Source organism: Zingiber officinale, chromosome 7B (genome assembly GCF_018446385.1).
Source record: "Zingiber officinale cultivar Zhangliang chromosome 7B, Zo_v1.1, whole genome shotgun sequence".
Classification (NCBI taxonomy): Eukaryota; Viridiplantae; Streptophyta; class Magnoliopsida; order Zingiberales; family Zingiberaceae; genus Zingiber; species Zingiber officinale.
Window position 1 is genome coordinate 101158194 of NC_055999.1, and position 24859 is coordinate 101183052.

General features: G+C 39.1%; 4 protein-coding genes across 4 annotated transcripts; 3 read left to right on the top strand and 1 right to left on the bottom strand.

Annotated features, from left to right (window-relative positions):
- The first annotated feature begins 2391 nt into the window (after positions 1-2391).
- Positions 2392-6223, top strand: LOC122006544 (cytochrome c oxidase subunit 6b-1-like). Its single transcript, XM_042562089.1, has 5 exons — positions 2392-2941; positions 5272-5574; positions 5653-5735; positions 5820-5901; positions 5991-6223. The coding sequence occupies exons 1-5, from the start codon at positions 2900-2902 to the stop codon at positions 6042-6044; spliced, it is 564 nt and encodes a 187-aa protein (XP_042418023.1). The 5' UTR covers positions 2392-2899; the 3' UTR covers positions 6045-6223.
- Positions 6224-6916: 693 nt separating this feature from the next.
- On the top strand, positions 6917-8150 carry LOC122003992 (E3 ubiquitin-protein ligase ATL6-like). The gene has a single exon (XM_042558940.1). It carries the CDS (start codon positions 7032-7034, stop codon positions 8019-8021), a length of 990 nt encoding a protein of 329 aa, XP_042414874.1. The 5' UTR covers positions 6917-7031; the 3' UTR covers positions 8022-8150.
- A 3454-nt stretch (positions 8151-11604) lies between these two features.
- LOC122004621 lies at positions 11605-12726 on the top strand. The gene has a single exon (XM_042559479.1). It carries the CDS (start codon positions 11605-11607, stop codon positions 12613-12615), a length of 1011 nt encoding a protein of 336 aa, XP_042415413.1. The 3' UTR covers positions 12616-12726.
- A 109-nt stretch (positions 12727-12835) lies between these two features.
- On the bottom strand, positions 12836-14571 carry LOC122006545 (aspartyl protease 25-like). Its single transcript, XM_042562090.1, has one exon. It carries the CDS (start codon positions 14355-14357, stop codon positions 13086-13088), a length of 1272 nt encoding a protein of 423 aa, XP_042418024.1. The 5' UTR covers positions 14358-14571; the 3' UTR covers positions 12836-13085.
- Between the last annotated feature and the right edge of the window lie 10288 nt (positions 14572-24859).

A 24859-nucleotide genomic window follows, 5' to 3' on the forward strand; every position in this document is an offset into this window, starting at 1 on the left:
TGAATAGTCAATTTTAAAAAATTGATATTTTATCTTCCTTCATGCAATTCAAATTCAACGAGTCACTATCTCATTAATTCAAATTGACTAAATGAGTTTAGTATGAATTGAACTCAATCTAATAATTGGATCAAATTGAATCTAACTCAATGAGTCTAATTTGGATTAGACTTAATCCAATGATCCATCATATGAATCCATCTCCAAAACAACTTATTCTTTGTGCGTGACCCAATAGACTCTCTTAACGTTGGCAATGTCTCTAAAACTATTTTAGATACATAAACAATGAGTAGTATCTAGCAAGACATCATTGCTACCCAAGTAACGAGAATATCAAGATCCGACTTAATTTTTCCGTGTCTATTATCTTATATGACTCAATCATTCTAATCTTGATATCTAGATTGATCAATAAGGTATAGACTATGTCATCCTTTTATCAATCTTTGTGTTTCTTGATCTCTAAGTAGACACACTCAATCAAATAAGTTCAATATTGCATATTGACTCATTTGAGCATGGTCATAAATTCTTGTGTCCTACTAATCAAGAGGTTCACAAATATCATTTCTGTCATATGGAAGGGATAGATCCCATATACATCACTCACATCCCTCCGCATAACTTATTGCAAACCCAGTGATTGACTTTATAGTCCACCATGTTATAAGTGGCATTTGCCGATACCAAAGTACACAACTCCTTATTTAGGGAATTATAGTGACTTCAGGTCTAAGGACTATTCATACTAATAGTCATTTGAGAATGTTTATGGTACTCATATAACGATCCATGAAATATTTCATGGCGGGGGTCATCCAGTACATATTCTTTAATATATACTCATGTATCAACCTCATATTTCATATTCATGACTTATGAAATTAAGTCATCTGATGACCTACATGTTAGTCTCAACGCATCAATATTGTCATTGTATATTAATGTCTGAATAGAAATAGTTAAGAGTGACGTTCTATATATCTATAATATCACACTATCAATTCAACTAGTGGATATGTTCTTAGTATAGTGTGTCAAATCGATGTTCGATGACATTTATATAATTAGGAGAACTAGACGAATACATATGATCTGGTTTCATGTAATTTTAATCTCTCTAAGTCCATCAGCTGTTTTGACCCAATATATTGATAGCAATATTTTCTAAATACGAATTAGATTTTTTTTTTGACATATTCATGTTCAAAAAAGCATTGCTCTCAATATAGTATGCCAAATTGATATTTGAGAACATATATATAATCATAAAAACTAGAGGAACTCATAGAACCTAGTTTTACGTCATTTCGAGCCATATAGGTTTATCAACCCATTTTGGCTAATGAAATTAAAGAATTTCGGTCAAAACCAGTTGATAGACCTAATGTTTTCGGAATAACGTGAAACCAGAGCTTATATGTTCTTCTAGTTCTCTTGATTATATAAATATCCTCAAATATGAATTTGACCTACTATTGAGAGCACTGATTTTTTTTAACACGGATATATCTGAAAAATCTAACTCGCGTTCAAAAAATCATTACTTTTAATATATTAAATAAAATTAATATTTGAAGCCATGAATATAATCATAAGAACTATATATTGAGTAAAATTAATATTTGAGAGCATGAATATAATCATAATAAGAACTAGACGAACTCATAAAAACTAGTTTCACATCATTCCAAGCCCTTTAGGTACATCAACCGATTTTGATTGAATGAACCTAAAGAGTTTTGACCAAAATTGGTTGATGAATCTAGAGAGCTTGAAATGATATGAAACTAAGTCCTATGAGTTTGTCTAATTCTTCTAATTATATTCATGCTCTCAAATATTAATTTGACCAAAAAAATATTGAGTGTAGTGATTTTTTGAATATGAATTTTATTTTCCAGACATATTTATTCAAAAATCACCACTCTCAATATAATAAGTAAATTGATGTTTGAAGACATTTATATGATCAAAAGAATTAGAAAAACACATAAGATCTTATTATACATCATTTCAAATTCAATAGATCCATCTATCAATTTTGACTGAAACTGACTAATAGATTTAGATAATTTAGAATGAATTTGTCCATCAATTTTTCTTATTTTTATAAATAATTTTAAATATTAATATAACTTACTATATATTTAGAATAGTAATTTTTTTAATACGAATTAGTCATTTTTGTAAAGCTGTAAAATCACTTGACTCGACTCCTATAATTTGATTGAATACTAACCAGGGCGAAAAATGAGAATTGGTACATGATTTAGTAATTTTAGAACTAGGTTATGTATTTCGCTGAAATATTTTTTAAAGTGCAACGCACAGGATTATTTCTTCTTCGTCCCCGTTTGGCTTCCGACGATGATCGTGTGCGAAAGAAGTTGAGGTTGAAGTCGGACGGAGATGGGGGAGCTCAGTGCAAGAACAAGGTTGAGGTTAGGGCGAAGGACAGTAAAGGGGCGATGGAGCTCAAGGTCAAGTAAACTTCTTTGTTCCTATCCCTTATTCTCTCCCACTTTCCCTTTGCTTTCTTCTTCGGAGGAAAACAAGCCTAACAATCATGGAAGTGATGCATCGAGCGGCGCAGCGCAGTGGCAATGACAAACGCATGTGCTCTCGGTACGTGGGCAGGTCCAGCACTATACATGGAGGCCCATTTACATGGGAAGGTGACGAGCCGTAAACGGGACCGAGGGCTCATCAAGCCCTAGCGTTTGGGATTCTAGTCCTTTGTAGATATTTGGTTGGTGCGTGGAGCGAGCAAAAGACCTAGCTTTTAGCCAATCCATTACTCGCAAGGTTCCCTCCTACCAACGCCGCCATCCATCTCTCCTCATCCCTCAGCTGCTGCGACGCCGCTGGTTGGGAGTCTCGAAATCTGTTTTCCATGGCGGAAGCTGTCCCGGAGAAGCCTCTCTCTTTAGCCGAGGTCAGATTACTTGATGCGCGATCTCTTCCTCTTAAATTCTGCCTTCCTGGTATTTGGATCTGAAAAAGATTCGACCTTGGAATTGTTCTTAATTTCGGCATTTCCCGTGATGTTTGCTTCTTGTGTGTTTGATCCAACCAAGCTTTGTTGTGCAGAAGACGAACTTTGTGATTTTACACAATTTGATCTGGATTCATATTTATGTGAAACGCCAATTCATTTTTTTCTTGGCTTGGAAATAGATCATAGCAACAGGTTGTAAACTTGTTTTCCGACTAGTTCTAGATCGTATTAAAATAGTTTCTTTGTAGGTATAAATGAGTGGGATATGTTGTGGCAATCATGGCACAATTTCACTTTATTGGGAGTTGAAAAGTTAAAGGATTACCTTGTCTTATTCCTGTAGTGTGTTTGATCGATGATCTTCTTTACGTTATCACTGTGAAGGGAAGAGACACTTCACATCCTCTGAAGTGGAGGATGAAGAGTTAGAGGCAAATTATGTGAGAAAGATATAGGATAGCAAATCTGTTCGAGTGAAAGAAGATGAAATGCAAGATGCCACTCTTTTATCTTTCCTTTTTTATGAATTTAGTGAACTAGCTACGCCCTTTGACTTTTTCGCATCTGATATTGCATTATATTCTTATGATATATCTAGGATTTCCATGAAAGATTCAAGTGATGATTTTGATTTTCAGCTGTCTCATTATGTTATGTTTTATGATCTTAAACGCTTGTTTGTTTGGTGTTCAGAATCGTAAATTATCCACGTCAGTGATATATTCATGTTTGAATGGTTAACAAAAAGTTTTGAAGATTTGATAATTGTATTCCTATTCGCATATAGCCTTGAATAAAGTAAATGGAGGGATAAGATTTGGCCGGAATAGTCAGAAAAGAAAAAGGTGAGAGGGTAGAACTTGAGTGAGAAAGTAGAGGTAGAACTTGGGAAGAAGAGAGGGAAGTAAAAGGAAAAAAAAAAAATTGACAAAGGCAGGAGAGAGGAGCCAGAATACTCCCTCCTACCCAAAACAAACTATAAATCAACTATGATTTTTGATTCTGTCTGAGAAATATCTTATAGTAGATAATACATTTTAGTTGATGTATATAGAAAATAAAAGTGAAATAGAAAGAGACTTGTGAAAACATAAAATGAAACATTTTGATTAAAGAAAGACTATCTGATGAATTAAAGATTACTAAATAATACATATTAGCTACAAAATACAAAAAATATCAATATAAAATGCAAACCAAACACAAAAAACAAATTGATGTTCGAGGAGGGCATGATCCTAACGTTATTTATGCAATTTAAGTACATATTTTGATGCTGAAACAAAAGTGATTCAGAACACTATTATTGTTTCTGACAAATCCTTCATTGGTCAATGTAAGCAAAAATATTAAGGTCTGATCCATTTTTGGGATTATCCTCATTTGGATATTGCTTACTGAATAAACTCTCTTTTAAATGTTTTTTCTTCCCTCTATTGTGTAATTATACCTCTCCTTTTTCTTTTTCCCTTGTTAGACTCCAGTTTTATTGTCAATTTTTATCCTAATAATTTACAAGGCAAAATATGACCAACTTTGATTACCTTTTCTCTAGTTAACCTTTCATATTCATTTCGACTGGCAAGACCTCCCTTGTAGTTAGATTCCTCATTTTGCCTACCCATTGTTTTGTTTCATTTTGCATATGCAGTTGGCAAATTGATAACATGTAGAGAAATTTATTTAAGCTTTTGTTTATTTGTAATTTTCTTGATTAATCACTTTGTCCACCCCTACCTAATATTTTTGACAAATCATATGATGTTGTTCCCTTTATCGGAAACAATAAGTGTAGCCTGAAAACAACAGATGGCTAATCATGAAGGTAATTTAATGATATATAGGTTACAAACAATCAAAATAGAATGGCCTTAGTCACAAGACTGTGTATAAAATACTAAGCATCCCTTGAAAAACACAATGCATAATCATGAAAGAGTTCATTATGTGATGTCATCATAGCATTATCAACTATAGATGAGCATAACAACAAAGTCATCTCGTACAACTATTTGGGGTCGAATATATGCATTATGGATCTTATCCTTCCATTGAACCGCATGCAAGGCATCAACTTTAGATCCATGTTATACGAGATGAATCACAGGCAGGTAAAAATATGGACATACTCAAAAGAGGGTAAATGCAATAAGTTAAAATTAGTGCTATATGTTTTCTTTCCATTCCCTTGAACAAGACTGAGTTTCTTCTTCTCTTTCTTCACTGTTTTTGGACTGTATTTCCAATTTAAGTCTTGTAAAATGCAGCAATATTCGCTTCAAGGCGTCGAGAAGATAGATCGAGTTGAGGTTTCCATTGAACAAACCCCCGACAAGGAGAATGCAGCCAATGCTAGTCCAGGTGATGTCATTGCAGAAAATGCTGATGAGACCCTTGCATCGAAGGCTATTACAGAAAGCACTGGCGAAACTGCTGTCCCTGAATTTACTGAACAGACGACTGATGCAGCCCCTGCTGTAGAGGAAGGAAGTGCTGTTGAAGCAACCAACGACCAAACGACAGAGGAACAAGATACCGAAGAACAGGAAGTTGAAGAACGAGAGATAAAGGTATTTCTTTCTTAACATTTGCAGTCAGTGTTTGCATATCTTCAAGACAAACAAAAGCTATAATTGCTGGATTCATAGATTGAGACAGCACCTGCTGATTTCCGCTTCCCGACAACCAATCAAACAAGGCATTGCTTTACTCGCTATATTGAATATCACAGGTGAGATTCTACTATTCTGACTAATTGTTGTCGTTATCGAATGGTTGATATTAAATCGTGTTACACGCTACTGGTGTTTGGCAGGTGTGTGGCTGCTAAGGGAGAAGATGCTTCTGAATGCAATAAATTTGCCAAATACTATCGGTCACTATGCCCAAGTGAATGGGTATGTAATCCCTTCAGTCATTATACATATATCTAGTCATTAATTACTCATAATTTGAATCGCTTGCTAATGATATGCTTCTTTTACAGGTAGAACGATGGAACGAACAACGCGAAAATGGCACCTTCCCTGGTCCTCTATAAATTGTGTTCCCGATTCTCAGCAAAATGCTTTTGATTTGGAAGATGTTAATCAATAATGATTTTGACTTGTCCACAAACCTGTCAAAATTAGTGTTCTAACAATTCGGCCAAAAATTGCTTTCTTAAACACCGAGTGCAAGTGTTCTAACTCTTATTTCTAAAATTTTATTTCTCTCTTACTAGGATGGCAATCTATTATCATTTGGAATTACACTGTTTTGTTGTTGGTCTGGTCTTGAGGAGAGGAGACTGAGTTTACTTGAATGGAAAGTTAAAGATGGATGAGGAGGAAGAGGAAAAAGTAAAATGATAATTTTATTTTACAAATAAATAAATCCTCTACAAGTCTACATCTAAACTTGCACCTAAAAATCGATGCTTCCTGAATCACAATTGTCAATATTCTTGTTTCGTCTGATGTTTCTACATCAAAGAATGAAACTGGCCGTGGATTCTCGATCACCTTGTTGAATTGAGTGATCCTAGCACAACTTTCAGCACACGGCAGCTCCTAAGTCGCCGTAAGTTTGAAGGAGCCTTATGTTGACACAACCTTTCATTATTATATTTTTCTTAGTCGCCGTTGACCTGGCGAGATTCGCGTCGATCATTTTTTTTTCTTTAATCTCAATTATTTCTTACATACCTCCTCTCCCCTGTCTTCTCGAAATCAGCTTCCAGCAAACCCCTACCCTGACCCAACCTCCTGCTGATTAAACCATTCATAAAGAAGGCACCTGTTCGCCTGACTGCCTGTACGCTGTCCTTTGTAATATAGCGAATCAACAAGGCTCACTCCCTTCAGTTGAGGTCAAAGTCTGAGGAATTGACCTGGCATCATGCACCACGCCACCAGCTCTCTTACAAAGCTCTGTGTTTTTTGACCTTTTTATTTACTTCTCGGCCTCTAATCGGTTTCAGCAATGTCGCCGGCGGCGATCCACCGCCGTCTTCCACCTGCGGCGCTCTTGCTGTTGCTACTCTTCGATGGCTCCGCCGCCCAGTCCTCTTCCAACACTCCCAACAACGGCAACTTGTACGGTGACTACTGACTACAACCTCCCCGTCAACCCCGTCATCGTCGCCCTCGTCATCGCCTTTATCTGCGGCTTCTTCTTCCTGGGCTTCTTCTCTGTCTACCTCCGTCGCTGCGGAGGTCGATCCTCCGGGCAGCTCCCCTCCTCTACAGCCGCCTCTGCCCCTGGGGAACGCGCATCTCGTCTCGGGCTTGACCCGGCCGTGCTCGACTCTTTCCCCACGATGTCCTACTCGGAGGCGAAGGCTCACCGACGGGGGAAGGGCGGCGCGCTCGAGTGCGCCGTCTGCCTCTCCGAGTTCGCGAGCGACGACACGCTCCGCCTCCTCAACCCCTGTTTCCACGTCTTCCACGTCGATTGCATCGACACCTGGCTCGATACCCACGTCACCTGTCCGGTTTGCCGGGCAAACCTGGCAGCGCCGGAGATCTACGCCGGCGAGGCTCCACCGGTCAGGCCGGTGGGGGAGGGGGAGCTGGACTTGGAGGCCGGTCAATGTCATCCTATCGAGTACCGGAGATGGCACTCGACGGGCCACGAGGGGGAAGAAGTGGACCGACACCGATTGCATCTGCCGGAGCAGGTGAGAAGGGAGATCTTCTCGGCGGCAGCGGTGGAGCTCCGGCGGGCGTCGAGTGTGGCAGAGATGCGTCCTCCGCTGAACAGAGAAGGGAGCGAAAGGAGGGGAGGAGGGCGGAGCGGGCGGTGGGGATTCCTACTGCGGTCGTTCTCGGGTCGGCGTAGGCCGGACGCGACGCCGGCGGAGTGGTCCGGCAAACGGGTCTCCCCTTCACCGGAAGCTTCATTCGATATCGGAGCCGGAGGGAAGAAATCCGAATCCGCCAGTGCAAAAGTTGAAACAGAGTCCAAATCCACGAAGGAGGCAGAAGCGGAGGCGGAGCCATCGTCCGTCCAGTCCACGGCAACAGATCGGGTTTAAAAAATCATGTGTCGTAACTCCCCATTTCGATTTTTTTTTAAAAAAAAAAAATCGGCCGAATGTCGTGTAAATAGAAAGTGTTTGCCTTTGATTTTGACATAAAATATTTATATTATTTGGGTTGAAAAACTATTTACAAGGCGAATGTTCAAGCCATTATCATCTCTTTAAAAATGTTTCTACAATCTTAATAATATTATCAATTAGATCCGCATACGCATTAGGCTTTGAAATTGTCAAACATTAATGGTTTGAGGAGTTGGGTCAACTAATCAAGATGAAGACTAGCAATGGAAGCGATTATGAAACGAATCTTCATATAAAATAATATAAAATCCAGTTTAGTCGTTGAATTTTAAAAAGAAATTCATATTTATTTAGAGGTGATAATTGTAAGAAGAGAAGTCTACGTATAAAAATATTGTTAGATTCTCTTGACGGAGTTGTTTTCTATTTGTCCAGTAGAGGTTTGCTGTGATTATAATAAAAAAAAGGTTATTCGGTAAACTTGACATCCAAATTTTGTATTACGAAATACGACTAAATTAAACAAAGAGAAAGTTTTTGTTTTCTCCCTACTTTAAATAACTTTTCAGAAACGCCCTCTACTTTTGTTTTTTTTCACTTAATAGGGCCTAGAAGAAAAACAACTACCTCTAACACTGCAAATCCCTTCCTCCTTTGTATAGTCCATAGATTGGACGTACACAAACTAATTATTGAGGAATAAAATCCATCTGATTCGATCGCCATTCATATTTTTATCATCCGTTTGAATGGGTGGATGTGTTCTAGTCGATTAAAGGTACCTCGTTAGCTTTTGTAAGTAAATGTAGAAACTAATTGTGAATAAAATTTTAAAACCCTTGTGACCACTTAACCTCTTTTTAATGGGTGGATGAAGTACTCAAAAATCTTTTTTTTAACTTTTTAGTATCGACTATAAATTGATAGTATAATTTATCTTCTTTCACATAATCTAAAGATAGACTATAAGAAATACTTAAAATAAGTATAATCATCTTTTTTTAACTATGAAGTATTCAAAGACATTCAAAAATTTGAACAAGATTATAATATTTCAAGATCCCTCATTTAATCTCTCAAATATTCACAGTTCGATTTCTAATTATTTTACATTGTAAAATAATTTTCTCTAATGAGATGATAAATCTAAGAAGTTGGACTGTTAAACTGTTAAGTCATTTACTGTGCATATTTTTAGATTTATTTTGATGATTGATAATTTTTTTTTCAAAGAATCAATCCAAACATTGGATATTTTGTGCTAGCTAAACCTCTTATTAATTTACTACTTACGTAGGCATTTTAAAAATCACGCTAATACAAAATTTCTATGAAAATCATTATTATAAAAATATACTATCCAAACACAAAAATTTCAAAATGTGAAACAGACAAACCAAGACTATAAATCATGTTAAAATTTTCATTTAAACTAGTTAATTCTCAAAACCTATAATTTATTGTTCTGCTACAGCGCAACCTGTTTTTAATATTCTTACATAAGTTTAACTCTTTATTCTTTAAAAAATCTCTAGATCTGTCTAGTTAATTAGAACGAAGTAACGTTTGGCTATGATTATTTATATCCATTTTTTTTATATAAACATATTCTGTTTTTACGATGATAATCGGAAGAAAATTTTCATGGGATCAAATCGGTCACCCTAGGAATAGTCAATGAAACTAACTAAGATTTATCATTTTTTTATAAAGATATTCTTCTTCTTTCCGACTATGCATTTTTTACTGTGTATTTACATTTATCTCACTCCATATCTGTGGGACCGACTCTAAAGGACCGCAAATGTGGCGGTTCTATATTTTTTTTAAACATATTCTTCCCTCTGCTAGGATGTATTTATAGAAATTTTTCCTCTAAATAGGGTGGGGGGAGATAATTCAAAGATACTGGGCTTCTAGGTTGGCCGCCACGTGCACTTCCTGATTTATCCTGGTGGTCGGTGTAAAACTTTCTTGGGGTTAGATTGGTCACCCAAGGATAGTCAATGAGACAAACTGAGATTATCATTTTTTGATAAACATATTCTTCTTTGCCCTTGGACTATGGTGCAACAGTAGGATATTCAGATTATCACCCAGGTACTCACGATTTGATCCTCAGTTATGACACATTTATAGAAAATTTTCCTCTAAATGGGACGCGCAACCAAAGAATGATAGGTTTCTTGGCCACCTGCTGTGAGCACTTCCCGATTGACCCTAGTGGCCGGTGAAAAAATTCTGTGGGGCCGGACAGGTCACCCCAGGGCTAGTCAATGAGGCTAACTGGATTTATCATTTTTTATAAATATATTCTTCGTTGTATTGCTAATTTTTCCCCGGGGCTATGGTACCATGGTAGAATATTTAGATTGTCACCCAGACATCCATGGTTCAATCCCAAGCTATAGTGTATTTGTAGAAATTTTTTCTCCAAATGAGACACGCAACTAAATGATACTAGGCTTTTGAGTCGCCCGTCGTGCACGCTTCTCGATTTACCTGATGGCCAATGGAAAACTTCCATAGTTAATGAGGCTAACTGATTTATCATTTTTTATAAACATATTTTTCATGTTGGTCACTGCACTAATGGCTAGTAGTCATCCGTGATTTACCTCCTTTGTATTGTCTAAGACAGGATTGACAGAGGCCCTGGGGCGAGCGAATCACTTTTGCCACATTATAGCTTTCACAAACATAACTAAGATGATAAATGAATGGGAATTTGTCACTTGAGGTCAAGAGGATGAACTTTGGGATTGACGGGAAATAAACTCCTACATCCCATATAGATAACCTCTTCTCTCAATCTACTTATCTTCTTATTTATCATGATTTATATCTTTCTTATGAGTCTATCTTTTTAGTCATTATAATTTATCTCTTTTATATTGATCCGTTAAATTAACGGAGACTTAGGATAAACAATTTTACCTTTTATAAGTTGAATTAACGGAGACTCTAGGATAAATATTTTTACCTTTTATAACTTATAAACAGATTCCCCAAAATAACCTATTACCATAATTGTAGGCCTTTTCCCTAATCCTATCCTCTAAATCTAATTCCATCCTAAATACCATTCTCCCATATTTACCTATTACTATAATTATCCACACCCATTATTGCATTCCATGCATTTAAAAAGCTCATTGGCCATCTCCCCCATTCCCAATTAATTCATTAATCAAATCTTGTGTTCTAATTAACCACTCCATTGCAGTTGGTGCTCCAATCAAAATAAGTTTCTGGATAAGAATACTTACCTCGGATTCACCGTAGATGTCTTTACTGTCAGCATCTCGACCGTCCGTTTTGCATTAATCACCATGGAATCAGAGCGATCGACGAACCTGATACTCCTCCGTCTCCGATTTAGAAGCAGGGTTGTTGCTCTCGTGGGTGGTAATCACACCGCCGCCCGCTTTTCTAGCCGCTAGGCTTCACTCCCCCTCTCCCTCTCTCTCTCTCTCTCTCTCTTCTGACAATTGCATCCGGTAACTCTCGGTAAGCTTCGTCGCCCACAGCTCCAGAACCACCGGCGAAGAGAACAATGTCTGCGACCAAGAAGGTGAGTGGCGTCCGACGCATCGGCGGTGCCGTTCATCTCGGATCTGACTACCTCGTGATCCCCCTGCCGACCCCTCACCTCGTCCGGCTCGTCGCACGGTCGGTTCTCCTCGTCGCGGCCGTCTTCTCCTTCACCTGGATCCGCACCGCCTTCCTTCGCTACGGCGACGAAGACCGCTCCTTCGATGCCGGCGCTAGCTTCCCCCCGAACTTCATAGACCTTCTGGGACGTCGCGGCCTGCTTCGATCGGAGGACAATGATTTCTTCCTCCGCGACGCGATTGCAAAAGCGGCGACATCTGCCTTGGCGTTTCCCGCCGCGGCCGAAGATTTCGAGCGCGCCGACCACGCGGCCTCCGCCTCTATGGTGGCTACGCAAAAGAACTCCGATGTCAATTTAGGGCGAAGGCTGCGGCGGCTTTTGGCCGTTCCGGTGGCGAAGAAGGAGGCGCTGAGCAAGCTGGAAGAAGTTTTGTTGGAGCCTCCGGGCCCGGGGCGACGGGGATGGAAGAGAAAGGCGAGGTACCTGCCGGATCTCACCGGCGACTCGCTGGACGAGTACCCTCGGCGGGTGTTCGTGGAAGTGGTCCCAACCGGCGGAGCCGGCAGCGGCGCGGCGTGGTTCGAACGTAACTACCCGATGAAGGGGCGCGCCTTCGAGGTCATCCGCGTAGAGGTGGACGAGGAGGAGGAGGTGCCTGCGGAAATGGAGTCGGAGGGAGGAAGGCCGTCGCTGGCGGAGTGGCTGGAAGGGAACGTCAAGGAGGAAGAGTACGTTGTGGTGAAGGCGGAGGCGGCGTCTGTGGAGGAGGTGGTGGCGGAAGGGGTGATCGGGCTGGTGGACGAGCTGTTTTTGGAATGCGACCACCAGATGGGGGAGGGCGAGGAGAACGAGTGGAGAAAAGGTCGCCGGCGAGCATACTGGGAGTGCCTGGCGCTCTACGGCAAACTGAGGGACGCCGGCGTGGCGGTTCACCAGTGGTGGAGTTTCTAAATCTAGAAAAAAAAAAGGAAAAGAAAGATGAAAGGCAGGAAAAGGAGGAGCTTGATATTACGATTTATTATTTATTTATCCATTTTATTATATTAATTAAAGAGGTTGCCATTTGGCGTTTTGAGGTATTTATTTTAAGTTAATTTTTATTTGTTTGTATATTCTTTATAATTGAGTAGATTTATACATTAATAATTAGTATTAGATATAAAACACATAGTTAAATCTTAAATAAAGTCCAGCTCACTTTGCCTTGCATCGGAAATTAACACGATCGCATCCATCTCCTTGCACGTTACACCTCATTCCATTTGTAGAAAAGAACAAACAACACAGACGACGAGCAGAAGAACCGGAGACAGGAAGACAAGCAACGCGTGACGCTACAATTAAGCAAAGGAAAGACGACAAGCAACTGGTTGCAGAGATCCCTAAACTACCGAATTTTAAAGAGCACCGATTATAGTTAATCAATTGCAGAGCTCCCGCGCGAAGCCCACCCGGTTGTTGGCCGCGTCCACCACCACCCTCAGATTCTGCTGCTGCAAGCTGGCGATCACGTTCACCACCGCGTTCACGTTCGCCGGCGCTGCCGCCATGGCCAGGCACGCCAGCGGGGTCGCGCTGCTGTGGACCAGAGTGTTCTCCACGGGCAGCGTCAGGTCGAGGCCCTCCAGCCGCAGGGTCACCGACGGCGGCGTCGCCACCTCGTTCGTGCTGAAGCAGGTGTCGAACGCCCCCAGCGAGGTGTAGCCGCTGGAGGCGTTCGCCTGCCGCCGGAACTCGTCGCGGATCGCCGCGTACGCCGGGGCCACGAACCGCGAGATCACCGTCCCCGTGTCGACCACGGTCCCGGAGCCGGTGGCTGGGTCGAACGCGAACGAGTCGGGCGGCACGGCCACCTGGACGCGGCCCACCGTGACACCGACCAGGTTCACGTAGTACAGGGACGGCCGGTGCGGGTTCTTGAGAAGGGGAGCGAACCGGGCTCTCTTGGGCTGGCCCAGTGGGCCGAGCCGGAGCGAACCGGAAAAGTAGTAGGACTTAAAGCTGGGCAAGCAGTAAGAGAACACGCCCTGGTAAAGGTCACCGGACTGGGAAAGGAGCGACGTAGGGCCGCGACCTAACCCTAAAAGTCCCTGCTTTGGGAGATTGGCGGCGTTGCCGTCGATGGCGTTGACGCATCCGAAGACGTAACTGGGGAGGACGTCGGAGGCGAGGTAGAGCGAGTCCTGGACGACGACGGCGGAGAAGGAGGCGTCGCCGCCGTATGTCTGGGTGAAGGCGCAGGGGCCGGCGGGGCCGGCGACAGCGGCGCAAGCCTGGCCCTTGAATTGGGGGCACCAGGAGGAGGAGCAGGGCAGCGAGGCGTAGGTGGAGGAGTTGGCCGGGAGGAATTGGGAAGCGGCGGCGGGGCAGGAGGAGCAGGGGGAGCAGGGGGCCCAGGTGGCGTCGGCGCTGGTGTCGAGGGCGAGGAGGATCTGCTGCGGCGGGAAGCCGAGCTTGGTGCGGAGGACGTAGGAGGAGGACTGGAGGACCTGTTGGCCGGAGGCGAGGGGGACGGAGGTAGGCTTGGAGGAGAGGAAGGTGAGGCGGGAGGCGTCGGCAGCGCCGGCGAGTGCGAGGGCGGATTCGAGCGGGGAGCGCGAGTGGAGGTCGGCGGAGTGGAAAAGGCGGAGTTCGGTGGCGGCGGAAAGGTGGAGCAGGAAGAGGAGAGGGAGGAAGGCGTGGGGAATGGCCATGGCGAGTGAGTGAGCTCGCTAGCGATGACACACTGTCACTGTGCGATAAGGTGATGAAATAGCTTCTTTTATAGGCATGCAGAGCTCTGAGTATATTAGATGATCTTGCATAATTTTGCATTAACTTAGTGATCTCAAATCTGGATTCCACATTATAAATCTCCTTCAGATTGTCTTTATTAGATCACAATAGCACATTTCTTCCTAACCATCTCATTATTCTCTAAGAATTTACAACTGCAAAAGGAATAAAACTTGCACTGAATATTTTGGAAGCTCTCTGTTTCGAAATATGGAGAGGAAGATCAGCAGGGAGAAGACAAAGAAGTCACGTTGGGGCTACAGACAGGGAGTCACGGGGCTCCTGCAAACATTGCTGCAGGAGGTGGCTGGCTCTGAAACCAATCTGTTCTGTGCACAGGGATTGGATGCTTCTTCTACCTCAGTTTTACGGCATCTCCAACAAAATAAATAAATAAATAAAAATAAAAAAAGCTCGAATCAAAGGCGGGAGCAATAATAAATTTCAAAGTTGCTTGTTTTTTTTTCTAAATTAAGAATATGGGTGGAGTCAAAATAAATAAATAAATATATAATGTAATAATAATAAATAAAGATGAATGATTTTACAACCTAGGATACATAAAAAAAAGATTTATGAGAGTTTTTTTTTATAGTGAAGGGAATAATAAGTTTTTATATCTTTAATGTGGTATTGATGTTTCACATTGGCGATAAAAAATAATAATTTAAAGTTCTAACCATTGAAATGCTTGAGAGTTCTAAATGATTTTTTTAATCCTTAATATGCATCAAAAACACAACTTATATATTTTATAAAATCATATTGTCTTTATTTATTTTTTATTAGTAAATGATCCTCAAAGTTACTAATTTTGAGAGAGAAAAGATCTAAAAAATTTTAAAAATATTTCCTTAAATGTTAGAGTAAAATGATTAATCAGGATAAATTTGGAAGTACAAGTTTTATTTAGAGAAAAAATCACACCGTAAGTGTTTGAAAAATAACTGAGTAGGGGTTTAAATATTAGAGTAAAAGTTCCTTATTGATGTGATGTATTGATAAAATATTTAGAAAAATAAATAAAAAATAGGTCTATCTTTACGATTAATGAGGAGAAGACTAAACATCTAGATTCATTGGCAAGTTAACATTGTTATTTCTTAGTTTTAACAATGAGAGCTTTCAAGACAAGTCAAAGTTTAAATTGTCATCTCAATAACTAATTTAAGTTAATAAATATACATATTCCGAACACAACCATACTTTTCAATCCATTGACTCTAAATCATACTTCGATTCATTCATCGATTGCATATGTCATCGCTCGGTCATAAAATGATAAAATTAAACCTCATTCCAATCCCATTAGCTACTTGAATTTCATCATAACATCATATCAACGTATAATATAACAACAAAAAAATCAAACCAAATCTCCAAAGAGCTCAAAGTGAGTCTTAAAAATTGCATCATCTTAAACAAACAGTCGATTTAGGTGTATGTGAAACATGATGTTTCATGCGCTTCGATTATTCAAAAATATGTGACTCGTATTCTCATAAAACTCTTTTTTTTATTTGCAACTTGATATTTTTTAATAAATATTTTGGTGCCTTAAAAGAAAATTGTGTCCCTTCCTTTGATAAACAAATGAGATTAGGGTGGCTAATAATTGAATAAAAAACAAAAATAATTATTAGTTTGCACGGATTCTTATTCTAGGTTTGGTAGATGGAATAGAAGTATTAGAGTGGTTATTGTTTAATTTATTATGTCTGGTTTTTTTCCCGGCGAAATTTTTAAAAGAGACTAAACTTTTTTATATTATTCATATATATATTTATTTGTTTATATCTTCTAGGGTAATTTAGACTTTTTTTTTTTTTTATAGAGTTTAGGATTTTTTAACTTAACTGTATAGATCTTATACTATGTATTTCTAAGTATTAATTTTATATTCAATAATATGGTTAATTTTTTTTTCCTTCTCTTAATTTCTATATGGTATCAGAGTGATTCTCCTTCTCTAACCTAATTTTTTCTACCGCCCCTTGTTATTACTTCCTATTATCGTTGTTGTCTCTTACTGTTGCTATTGATTTCAGCGTCGACATCTATTTTCTATCATATTGTTGTTGATTTTGGCGCCGACATTTATTTTCTGTCGATTTCGGCGTCGACGTCCTGTCCTACCAATTTCAGTTCCGACGTTATTTTCTGTCGATTTCGGTGCTGACGCTATTTTCTGCCAATTTCGGCACCGGCGCTATTTTCTCTCGATTTTGGCACTGACGTCCTGTGCTGTCAATTTTGGCGCCGACATTCTTTTCTGTCGATTTCGGTGCCAAAGCCCTATTATGTTGATTTTGACATTGACGTCTTTTTCTATTGATTTTGACACCGACGTCCTGTGTTACTGATTTCTACATTTGACATCCTTTTCTGTCTTAGATTCTTTGTGTAACCACGGGTCGTCCTGACATCAATTTTTGTGGATTATACAAATGTGTATCCTTACAGTTTAGTTATTCTGAGAATTATTCATTCTGTCATCATGCCTAATCATGCAGATACTTCATAGAAATTTGATTCGTATATGTTTGAGCAGTTTCAACAGTTCCTTCCTTCACAACCCTCTACGATGTCAGCTTCCTCTCATATAGGTTTGTCATTGTTTGGTATTTTAGGTATATCTTCATCCTTGTGGATTTTGGACTCTGGTGCCTCCCATCATATGTCATCTAATTTGTCATCTTTTATTTCTTTTTTCTCCCAATTCATCTATATATATTGTGATTATTGATGGTACTCCTATGTCATTAGTAAGTGTCGGTTCAATTATTACATCTTCTTTATCTCTTACTAATGTTTATTATATTCCAAGTCTTATTTTAAATTTTGTTTCTGTTAGTCAATTATGTGAGTCTGGATACCTAGTCTTTTTTTCTTCATCCAATTATTTTGTTTAGGACTCGCAATCTCAGAGGTTGATTGGGACTGGTCATAGGCAAAGAGGACTCTATGTTTTAGATCAACTTAAAGTACTAGAAGTTGTAGCTTCAAGTGTGGATTTATCATCTTTTCATTTGAGTCATTCATTTTCTGATTTTTTATTTATGGCACTTTCGTTTATGTCATGCTTTGACGTCTCGTTTGTAGTTTTTATTTTCTATAGGAGTATTAAGACCTTTAAAAAAGTTATGATATTTATGATTGTAGTGGTTGTAAACTGGCCAAATTTTCTGTCTTATCATTTTCTAAAAGTCTCTTTTTTTTCTGCTTCATTTAATCTTATTCATTCTGATATGTGGAGACCCTCTCCTATTCCTATAAAAGGAAGTTCAAGGTATTATGTTTCATTTATTGATAATTGCACTCGTTACTCTTGAGTTTATCTTATGAAACATAGATTTAATTATCTTATCATTTTCAACAACTTCAGAGCTCTTGTGAAAACTCAACATTCTAGTGTCATAAAGTGTTTTCGTTGTGATTTGGGGGGCGAATACACTTTGAATCATTTTTCATAGTTATTTGCTTCTGATGGTAATATTTATCAAACCTCGTGCACAAATACTTTTGAACAGAATGGTGTGACTGAACAAAAACATAGGTATCTTGTTGAAATAACTCGTTCATTTTTATTGTCTGCCAGTGCTCCTAATACCTTTTGGGGGGAAGCAATCCTTACCGTTGTTCACGTGATTAATAGAATTCCAACCTCACACAATGCAGACTTATCACCTTTTGAAAAATTATATGGGCATGCTCCTCTTTACTCCTCTTTGTGTGTTTTTAGTTGTACTTGCTTCGTCCTTCATCCACATGTCGAGCGTAATAAATTAGCCTCTCGTTCTGCTCTTTGTGTCTTTTTGGGTTATGGTGTTAGTCAAAAAGGATATCGTTGCTTTAATCCTGTTAGTCAAAAATTGTATGTCTCTCATCATGTTGTGTTTCTTGAACATATTTCATTCTTTTATATTTCTGCTAGTTTACATAATATGACAAAGTCATATCTACTTTGTATTGATCCTTTCAATACTGACACTAAGGAAGTTTCACCCATAGCTCCTACTGGTAGCTCAACTAAATTTGATACTTTGGTTTCTGAGATATCTGCTCCACATGCTCCTCCTTTTGCCATTACCAATCATCACTTGAGGTTGTAGATGATCCTTCTCTCCACTGTCGTCAATCCACTCGTGTTCATAAGTCTACTAAGCTACTATATTTTGTTGACTCATGTTATTCTCATTCTTTTACTTCATTTGTTGCATCTATTCATTGTCTTTCTAAGCCTGTATATCCTATAGAGAATCTGTTTGTAACCCACTTTGGTAGAGTACTATGGCTGAGGAACTAACTGCTTTGCATCAGAGTCAAACATGAGATTTGGTTCCATTGCCACCAGGAAAATATACTATTGATTCTCGTTGGGTATATAAGATCAAAACTAAATCTGATGGATCTATCGAACGATACAAAGCTCGTCTTGTTGCAAAATGTTATTTTCAGGAGTATAGCATGGATTATGAGGAAACATTTGCTCTTGTTATAAAAATGATGACTGTTCATACTCTGATTGCTATTACTTCTGTTTGTCGATGGAGAATATCTCATATGAATGTCAAGAATGCATTTCTAAATGGTGATCTTCATGAAAAAGTTTATATGACACCTCCTCCTGGTATTTCATGTTGGAACCCCAAGGTTGTTTTGGTGTAATCAACAAGTTAAGTTAGGTCTGTGTTGTTTTTAACCTTGTGTCTAAGTGTGTAGGAGCTTAGGAGCACAGGTACTCGAGCGGAAGACGCGGCTAGCGAGAAGGACATCACGGGGAGAGAGCCGACGAGCTCGGTGCGTCCGAGGGAAGAGGTGCCGCGGAAGAGTACCCCGGTGGACGAGAAGGAAGCGTGCGCTGGTTCCGAGGGACGAGAAGCCGGAGCGAAAGATTGCTCGAGGAGCAAGCGACACAGCTAGCGAGAAGGTCGGCACAGGAGAGAGCCGACGGGCTCGGTGCAACTGAGGGACGAAGACTACGGATGGGTACGCTGGCGGACGAGAAGGAATCATGCGACGATTCTGAGGGACAAGGAGTCGGAGCGGAAGCCTGCTCGAGAAGACCGGAACTTGGCTTCGGGTGAGCCCTTTTCCGGATGGCCAAGATCACCCAAGCGAGTGGATCCGGAGTTGAAGACCCGGATCAAGACGAACTGAACCGGAGCGAAGGTCCCGACAGAGAAAATTCAACTCTTGTTGACTATAGTGCTCTGGGCTCCCGGAACCATTCCGGGCGCCTGGAACAGCCCGGGGCGCCCGGAATGGCTCCGGGCGCCCGGACCTTGAATCTTGATCAGATCGTGTCAAATGCGATCTGAACGCTGGGGATAAAGTTTTATCCTCCCAGGGCGCCCGGAACCCTTCGGGGCACCCCGACCAAGGCTATAAATATAGCCTTGGTCCAGAAGCTTTTCAATGAACTCACGAATTGTAATTCCAACACTTGTGTGCTTTAGTTTAGAGTTAAGCTTCTGTTTCTGCGCTTCATTACTGTACGAGGCTTCTCCACCTGAAGAAGTATTCTAGTGCTTTCAGCTTCCTTGGATTAACAACCACATCGGTTGTAACCTAGTAAATATCTTGTGCCTCGTTCTTTATGATTTTAATTATTGCTTTGTTTTATTTATGCAAGTGTTAGCTTAAAGAGTTCGAGAAGGGTTTTCTTGTTTTTTTTTTTTTACAAGACTACTCAACAACCCCCTTCTAGTCGGTCGCAACTGTCCTACAAGTGGTATCAGAGCAGAGTACGCCTCAGGAGGACTAACCGCCAACTGATGCAACAAAATGATGGTCGGAGCTAGCTAATATGCACCAACATTCGAGGGGGAGTTTTCTTTATGGAAGAAACAAATGGAGGTATACCTAAGCACTGATTTAGATATTTGTTTAATAATGAAATCTGGTTATGAAGCACCAAAGATAATGAATGGAGAAGAACTCGATAAACGCCTCTAGAACGAGAAGCAACGTCACGAGTATATGGCAAACGCTCGGGCGGAATTTCACCTTCTAACTGTAATACCAAATGAAGATATCGACAGAGTCGGAGAGTACGAAAGTGCAAAAGAACTTTAGGAAAAGTTCTTGAAACTCTACGAAGAACCTTTGGAAGCCGACAACTCAATGGACACCAAGCCGTCGACAGAACAGTCCGAGAATGAGGAAACTGCCGAGACAGCCGAGCTCCATCCCGAGGACACGGAAAGCTTATCCCAGATGAGTATCGATGAAGGAGGAGAGACTTCGGAAGAAAGCAACTGGACAGGGGGAGAATCAACTGCTGACAAGGTAAGTCAGGTATGGTCTCCACCTTCTGAACGATTACTTAAATCAATCGAAAAGTCACCGAAAGAATTTTCTCTTTCGAAATCATCGAAAGAGTTTTTCAGATTAGAAAATCTTCTGTCGAATAAATTTTACAAATTACGAAATATTTTTTCGAACGAATTTTGCAAATTAGAGATATCATCGAAAGAGTTTTTCGAATTAGAAAATCTTCTGTCAAATAAATTTTGCAAATTACGAAATATTTTTTCGAACGAATTTTTCAAATTAGAGATATTATCGAAAGAGTTTTTCAGATTAGAAAATCTTCTGTCGAATAAATGTTGTAAATTATGAAATATTTTTCCGAACGAATTTTGTAAATTAGAAATATTATCAAAAGAGTTTTTCGGACTAGAAAATTTATTATCAACATATTTTTGCAAATTAAAATTTATGTTGTCAAAATACTTTTACAAATTACAAAATATTTTGTCGAACGAAGTTTGCAAATTAGAAATATTGTCGAAAAACTTTATCAAGTTAGAATTTATATTATCGAAACACTTTTGTAAATTAGAAATTCAAAATATAACAAAAAATATTAAGTCAAAAGAAATAGTTTAGATTAAAGAATCTTGACAAACTAATAATAAAAATTAATATGATACAATTTTTTGCATGTTTAATATTGGTTGCTTTAAATATGAAAAAGTGTGAATTAAGAAGTTATGATAAATTAAAATGAAAATTTAAAACCTTCTGATAAAAACATTAGAATTAAAAAAATAAATAAATGCATAGATTTTTTTTTAAATTTTTCTACATATTCTAAAAAAATTTTATGCATAAAGTTTTCTGCTGAGAAAATTCTTAATTTTGATGACGAAAACTTAGAAATTTTCTAAAAGTTATTTTTAACTTAGAAACTTTTCTTGACTTAGAAATGTTTTCAAGAAAATCATTTCTTACAATTTTTTTTTGTAAGTATCAACCCTTAGATTCTTTTTGTACCCCATTTTTTTATGTGATCAAAGGGGAGAAGAAGTATAAGTCTAGGGGGAGGTAGAAGGTAGAAAATTGAAAATTTTTTAAATTTAATTTTTCTATCTTGATGCACGTTATTGCAATATAAATTGTTTAATTTTCATGTCTGTTTTGACCCTAGCTTAACTTGGGTTGCTCACATAAAAAATGGGGAGATTGTTGGAACCCCAAGGTTGTTTTGGTGTGATCAACAAGTTAAGTTAGGTCCTGTGTTATTTTTAACCTTGTGTCTAAGTGTGCAGGAGCTTAGGAGCACAGGTACTCGAGCGGAAGACGCGGCTAGCGAGAAAGATAACATGGGGAGAGAGTCGACGGGCTCGGTGCGTCCGAGGGACGAGGTGCCGCGGAAGAGTACCTCGGTGGATGAGAAGGAAGCGTGCACTGGTTTTGAGGGACAAGAAGCCGGAGCGGAAGATTGTTCGGGGAGCGAGAGACACAGCTAGCGAGAAGGTCGGCACGGGAGAGAGCCGACGGGCTCGGTGCGACTGAGGGACGAAGACTGCGGATGAGTACGCTGGCGTACGAGAAGGAATCATGCGACGATTCTGAGGGACGAGGAGCCGGAGCGGAAGCCTGCTCGAGAAGACCGGAACTTGGGTTCGGGTGAGCCCTTTTCCGGATGACCAAGATCACCCAAGCGAGTGGATCTGGAGTTGAAGACCCAGACCAAGACGAACTGAACCGGAGTGAAGGTCCCGACGGAAAAAAGTCAACTCCTGTTGACTATAGTGCTCCGGGCGCCCGGAACAGCCCAGGGCGCTCGGAATGGCTCAGGGTGCCTGGACCTTGAATCTTGACCAGATCGCGTCAAATGCGATCTTAACGTTGGGGGATAAAGTTTTATCCCCCCAGGGTGCTCGGAACCCTTCGGGGCACCCCCAACCAAGGCTATAAATATAGTCTTGGTCCAAAAGCTTTTCAACGAATTCACGAATTGTAATTCCAACACTTGTGTCTTTAGTTTAGAGTTAAGCTTCTGTTTCTGCGCTTCATTGCTGTATGAGGCTTCTCTACCTGAAGAAGTATTCTAGTGCTTTCAACTTTCTTGGATTAACAACCACATCGGTTGTAACCAAGTAAATATCTTGTGCCTCGTTCTTTATGATTTTAATTATTGCTTTGCTTTATTTATGTAAGTGTTAGTTTAAAGAGTTCGAGAAGGGTGTTCTTATTTTTGTTTGTTTTACAGGACTACTCAACAACCCCCTTCTAGCCGGCCGCAACAGTCCTACATTTCACACCAACCTGGTGGAGTTTATAGGCTTCGTAAAGTGCTTTATAGTCTCAAACAAGCACCTCGTGCTTGGTTTGAGAAGTTCTTTATAGTGATTAATTTATTTGGTTTTCATCTTAGTAATCATGATTCAACAATGTTTGTTAGATGTACGAGTGCAGGTCGTATTCTTTTATCATTATATGCTGATGACATAATTATTATTGGTGATGATTCTGATGGAATTACTTCCTTAAAGTCTGAGTTGGCTTATTGTTTTGCTATGAAAGACTTGGGTATACTATACTACTTTCTGGGTATTGAGGTTGCTTATTCCCCGAAAGGTTATCTTTTATCTCAGTCAAAGTATATATCTGATCTGTTTGAGCGTGCTTGTCTTATTGATAATAGAGTTGTTGATACTTCTATTGACACTAATGCTCGATATTCTCCATCTGATGGCTCACCTTTGCCGAATCCTAGTCTGTACAAAACTACGTATGCTATTCATGTGGTTAGTCAATTTGTTGCTGCACCAACTACAGTTCATTGGGTTGCTGTTCTTTGTATTCTTAGGTATCTTTGGGGCACTCAATTTCAAAGCCTTCTATTTCTTTCTACTTTATCTCTTGAGTTTCGTGCATACTGTGATGCATATTGGGTTGGTGATCCTATGAATTGTAAATCTACCACTGACTTATGCATTTTTCTTGGCGATTCCCTTATTTATTGGAAGAGTAAAAAGTAAGATGCTATTTATAGATCTTTCACAGAAGCTGAGTATCGTGCCATGATCTTAACTACTTGTGAGATAGTTTGGTTGCGTTGGTTGTTTACGGATATGAGTGTCTCTTTTCATCAACCTACTTCGTTATATTGTGATAATCAGAGTGTTATTCAAATTACATGCAATTCAGTTTTCATGAGCGGATGAAACATATTGAAATTAATTATCACATTACTCATCACGATCTTCAGATTGACATCATCACATTGCCTTTTGTTCTTTCAAAGCTACAGATTGTTGATATGCTTACCAAGGCATATTCCGCTTCACGTTTTCGTTTCTTATTTGACAAACTCTCAATGCTTCTAGTTGTAGCATTATGAGTTTGAGGAGGGATGTTAGATTATATATTTATTTGTTTATAATTTTTAGGGCAATTTAGAGTTTTTCTTTTTTTTTATAAAGTTTAGGGTTTCTTAACTTAACTATATATAAGACCTTATATTATATATTTCCAAGTATTAATTTTAGATTCAATAATATTGTTAGTTTTTTTTCCTTCTCTTAATTTCTACATTTCAAAGGATGCATTTATTTCTCATTTTACTTTTCCCGTCAACTATTATGGTGTTGAATTTCAAAAAAATAATATTATTATGATACTGTATTTTAAAAATCAATATCACTTTGATATTACATAAATTTTAAAACCACCATTCCAACAAATACAGTGATATTGATTTTTAAAATTCATAGTGACATAGGTATATTTAGAAATTTAATTTATCAAGAAGGGAGGATAAAAAGTCAAATATCATAAATACATATATAAAAAAATTATTACATAACAACAACTAATTGATAAAAACTACCAACAAAGTACATCTCTAAAGAAAAATAATTCAGACATTCGACTATAGACTAATGGAGGGATTTTGGAGGATATTTTATTAATTATAATTTATTTGTATATTTTTTGTAAACACAATAATACTATAGTAATAATTATAAATAATAGACTAGTAAAATTATTTAAAACATAGCGTACTATTACTATAATACTATAGTACTCTATTATTTTATATCAAAATATTTAAAAGGATAATCCCTTGCTCTGTATAATGGTGGTTTGGATGAGCAAGGGCGTAGACAGGGTTGGGCTTTGC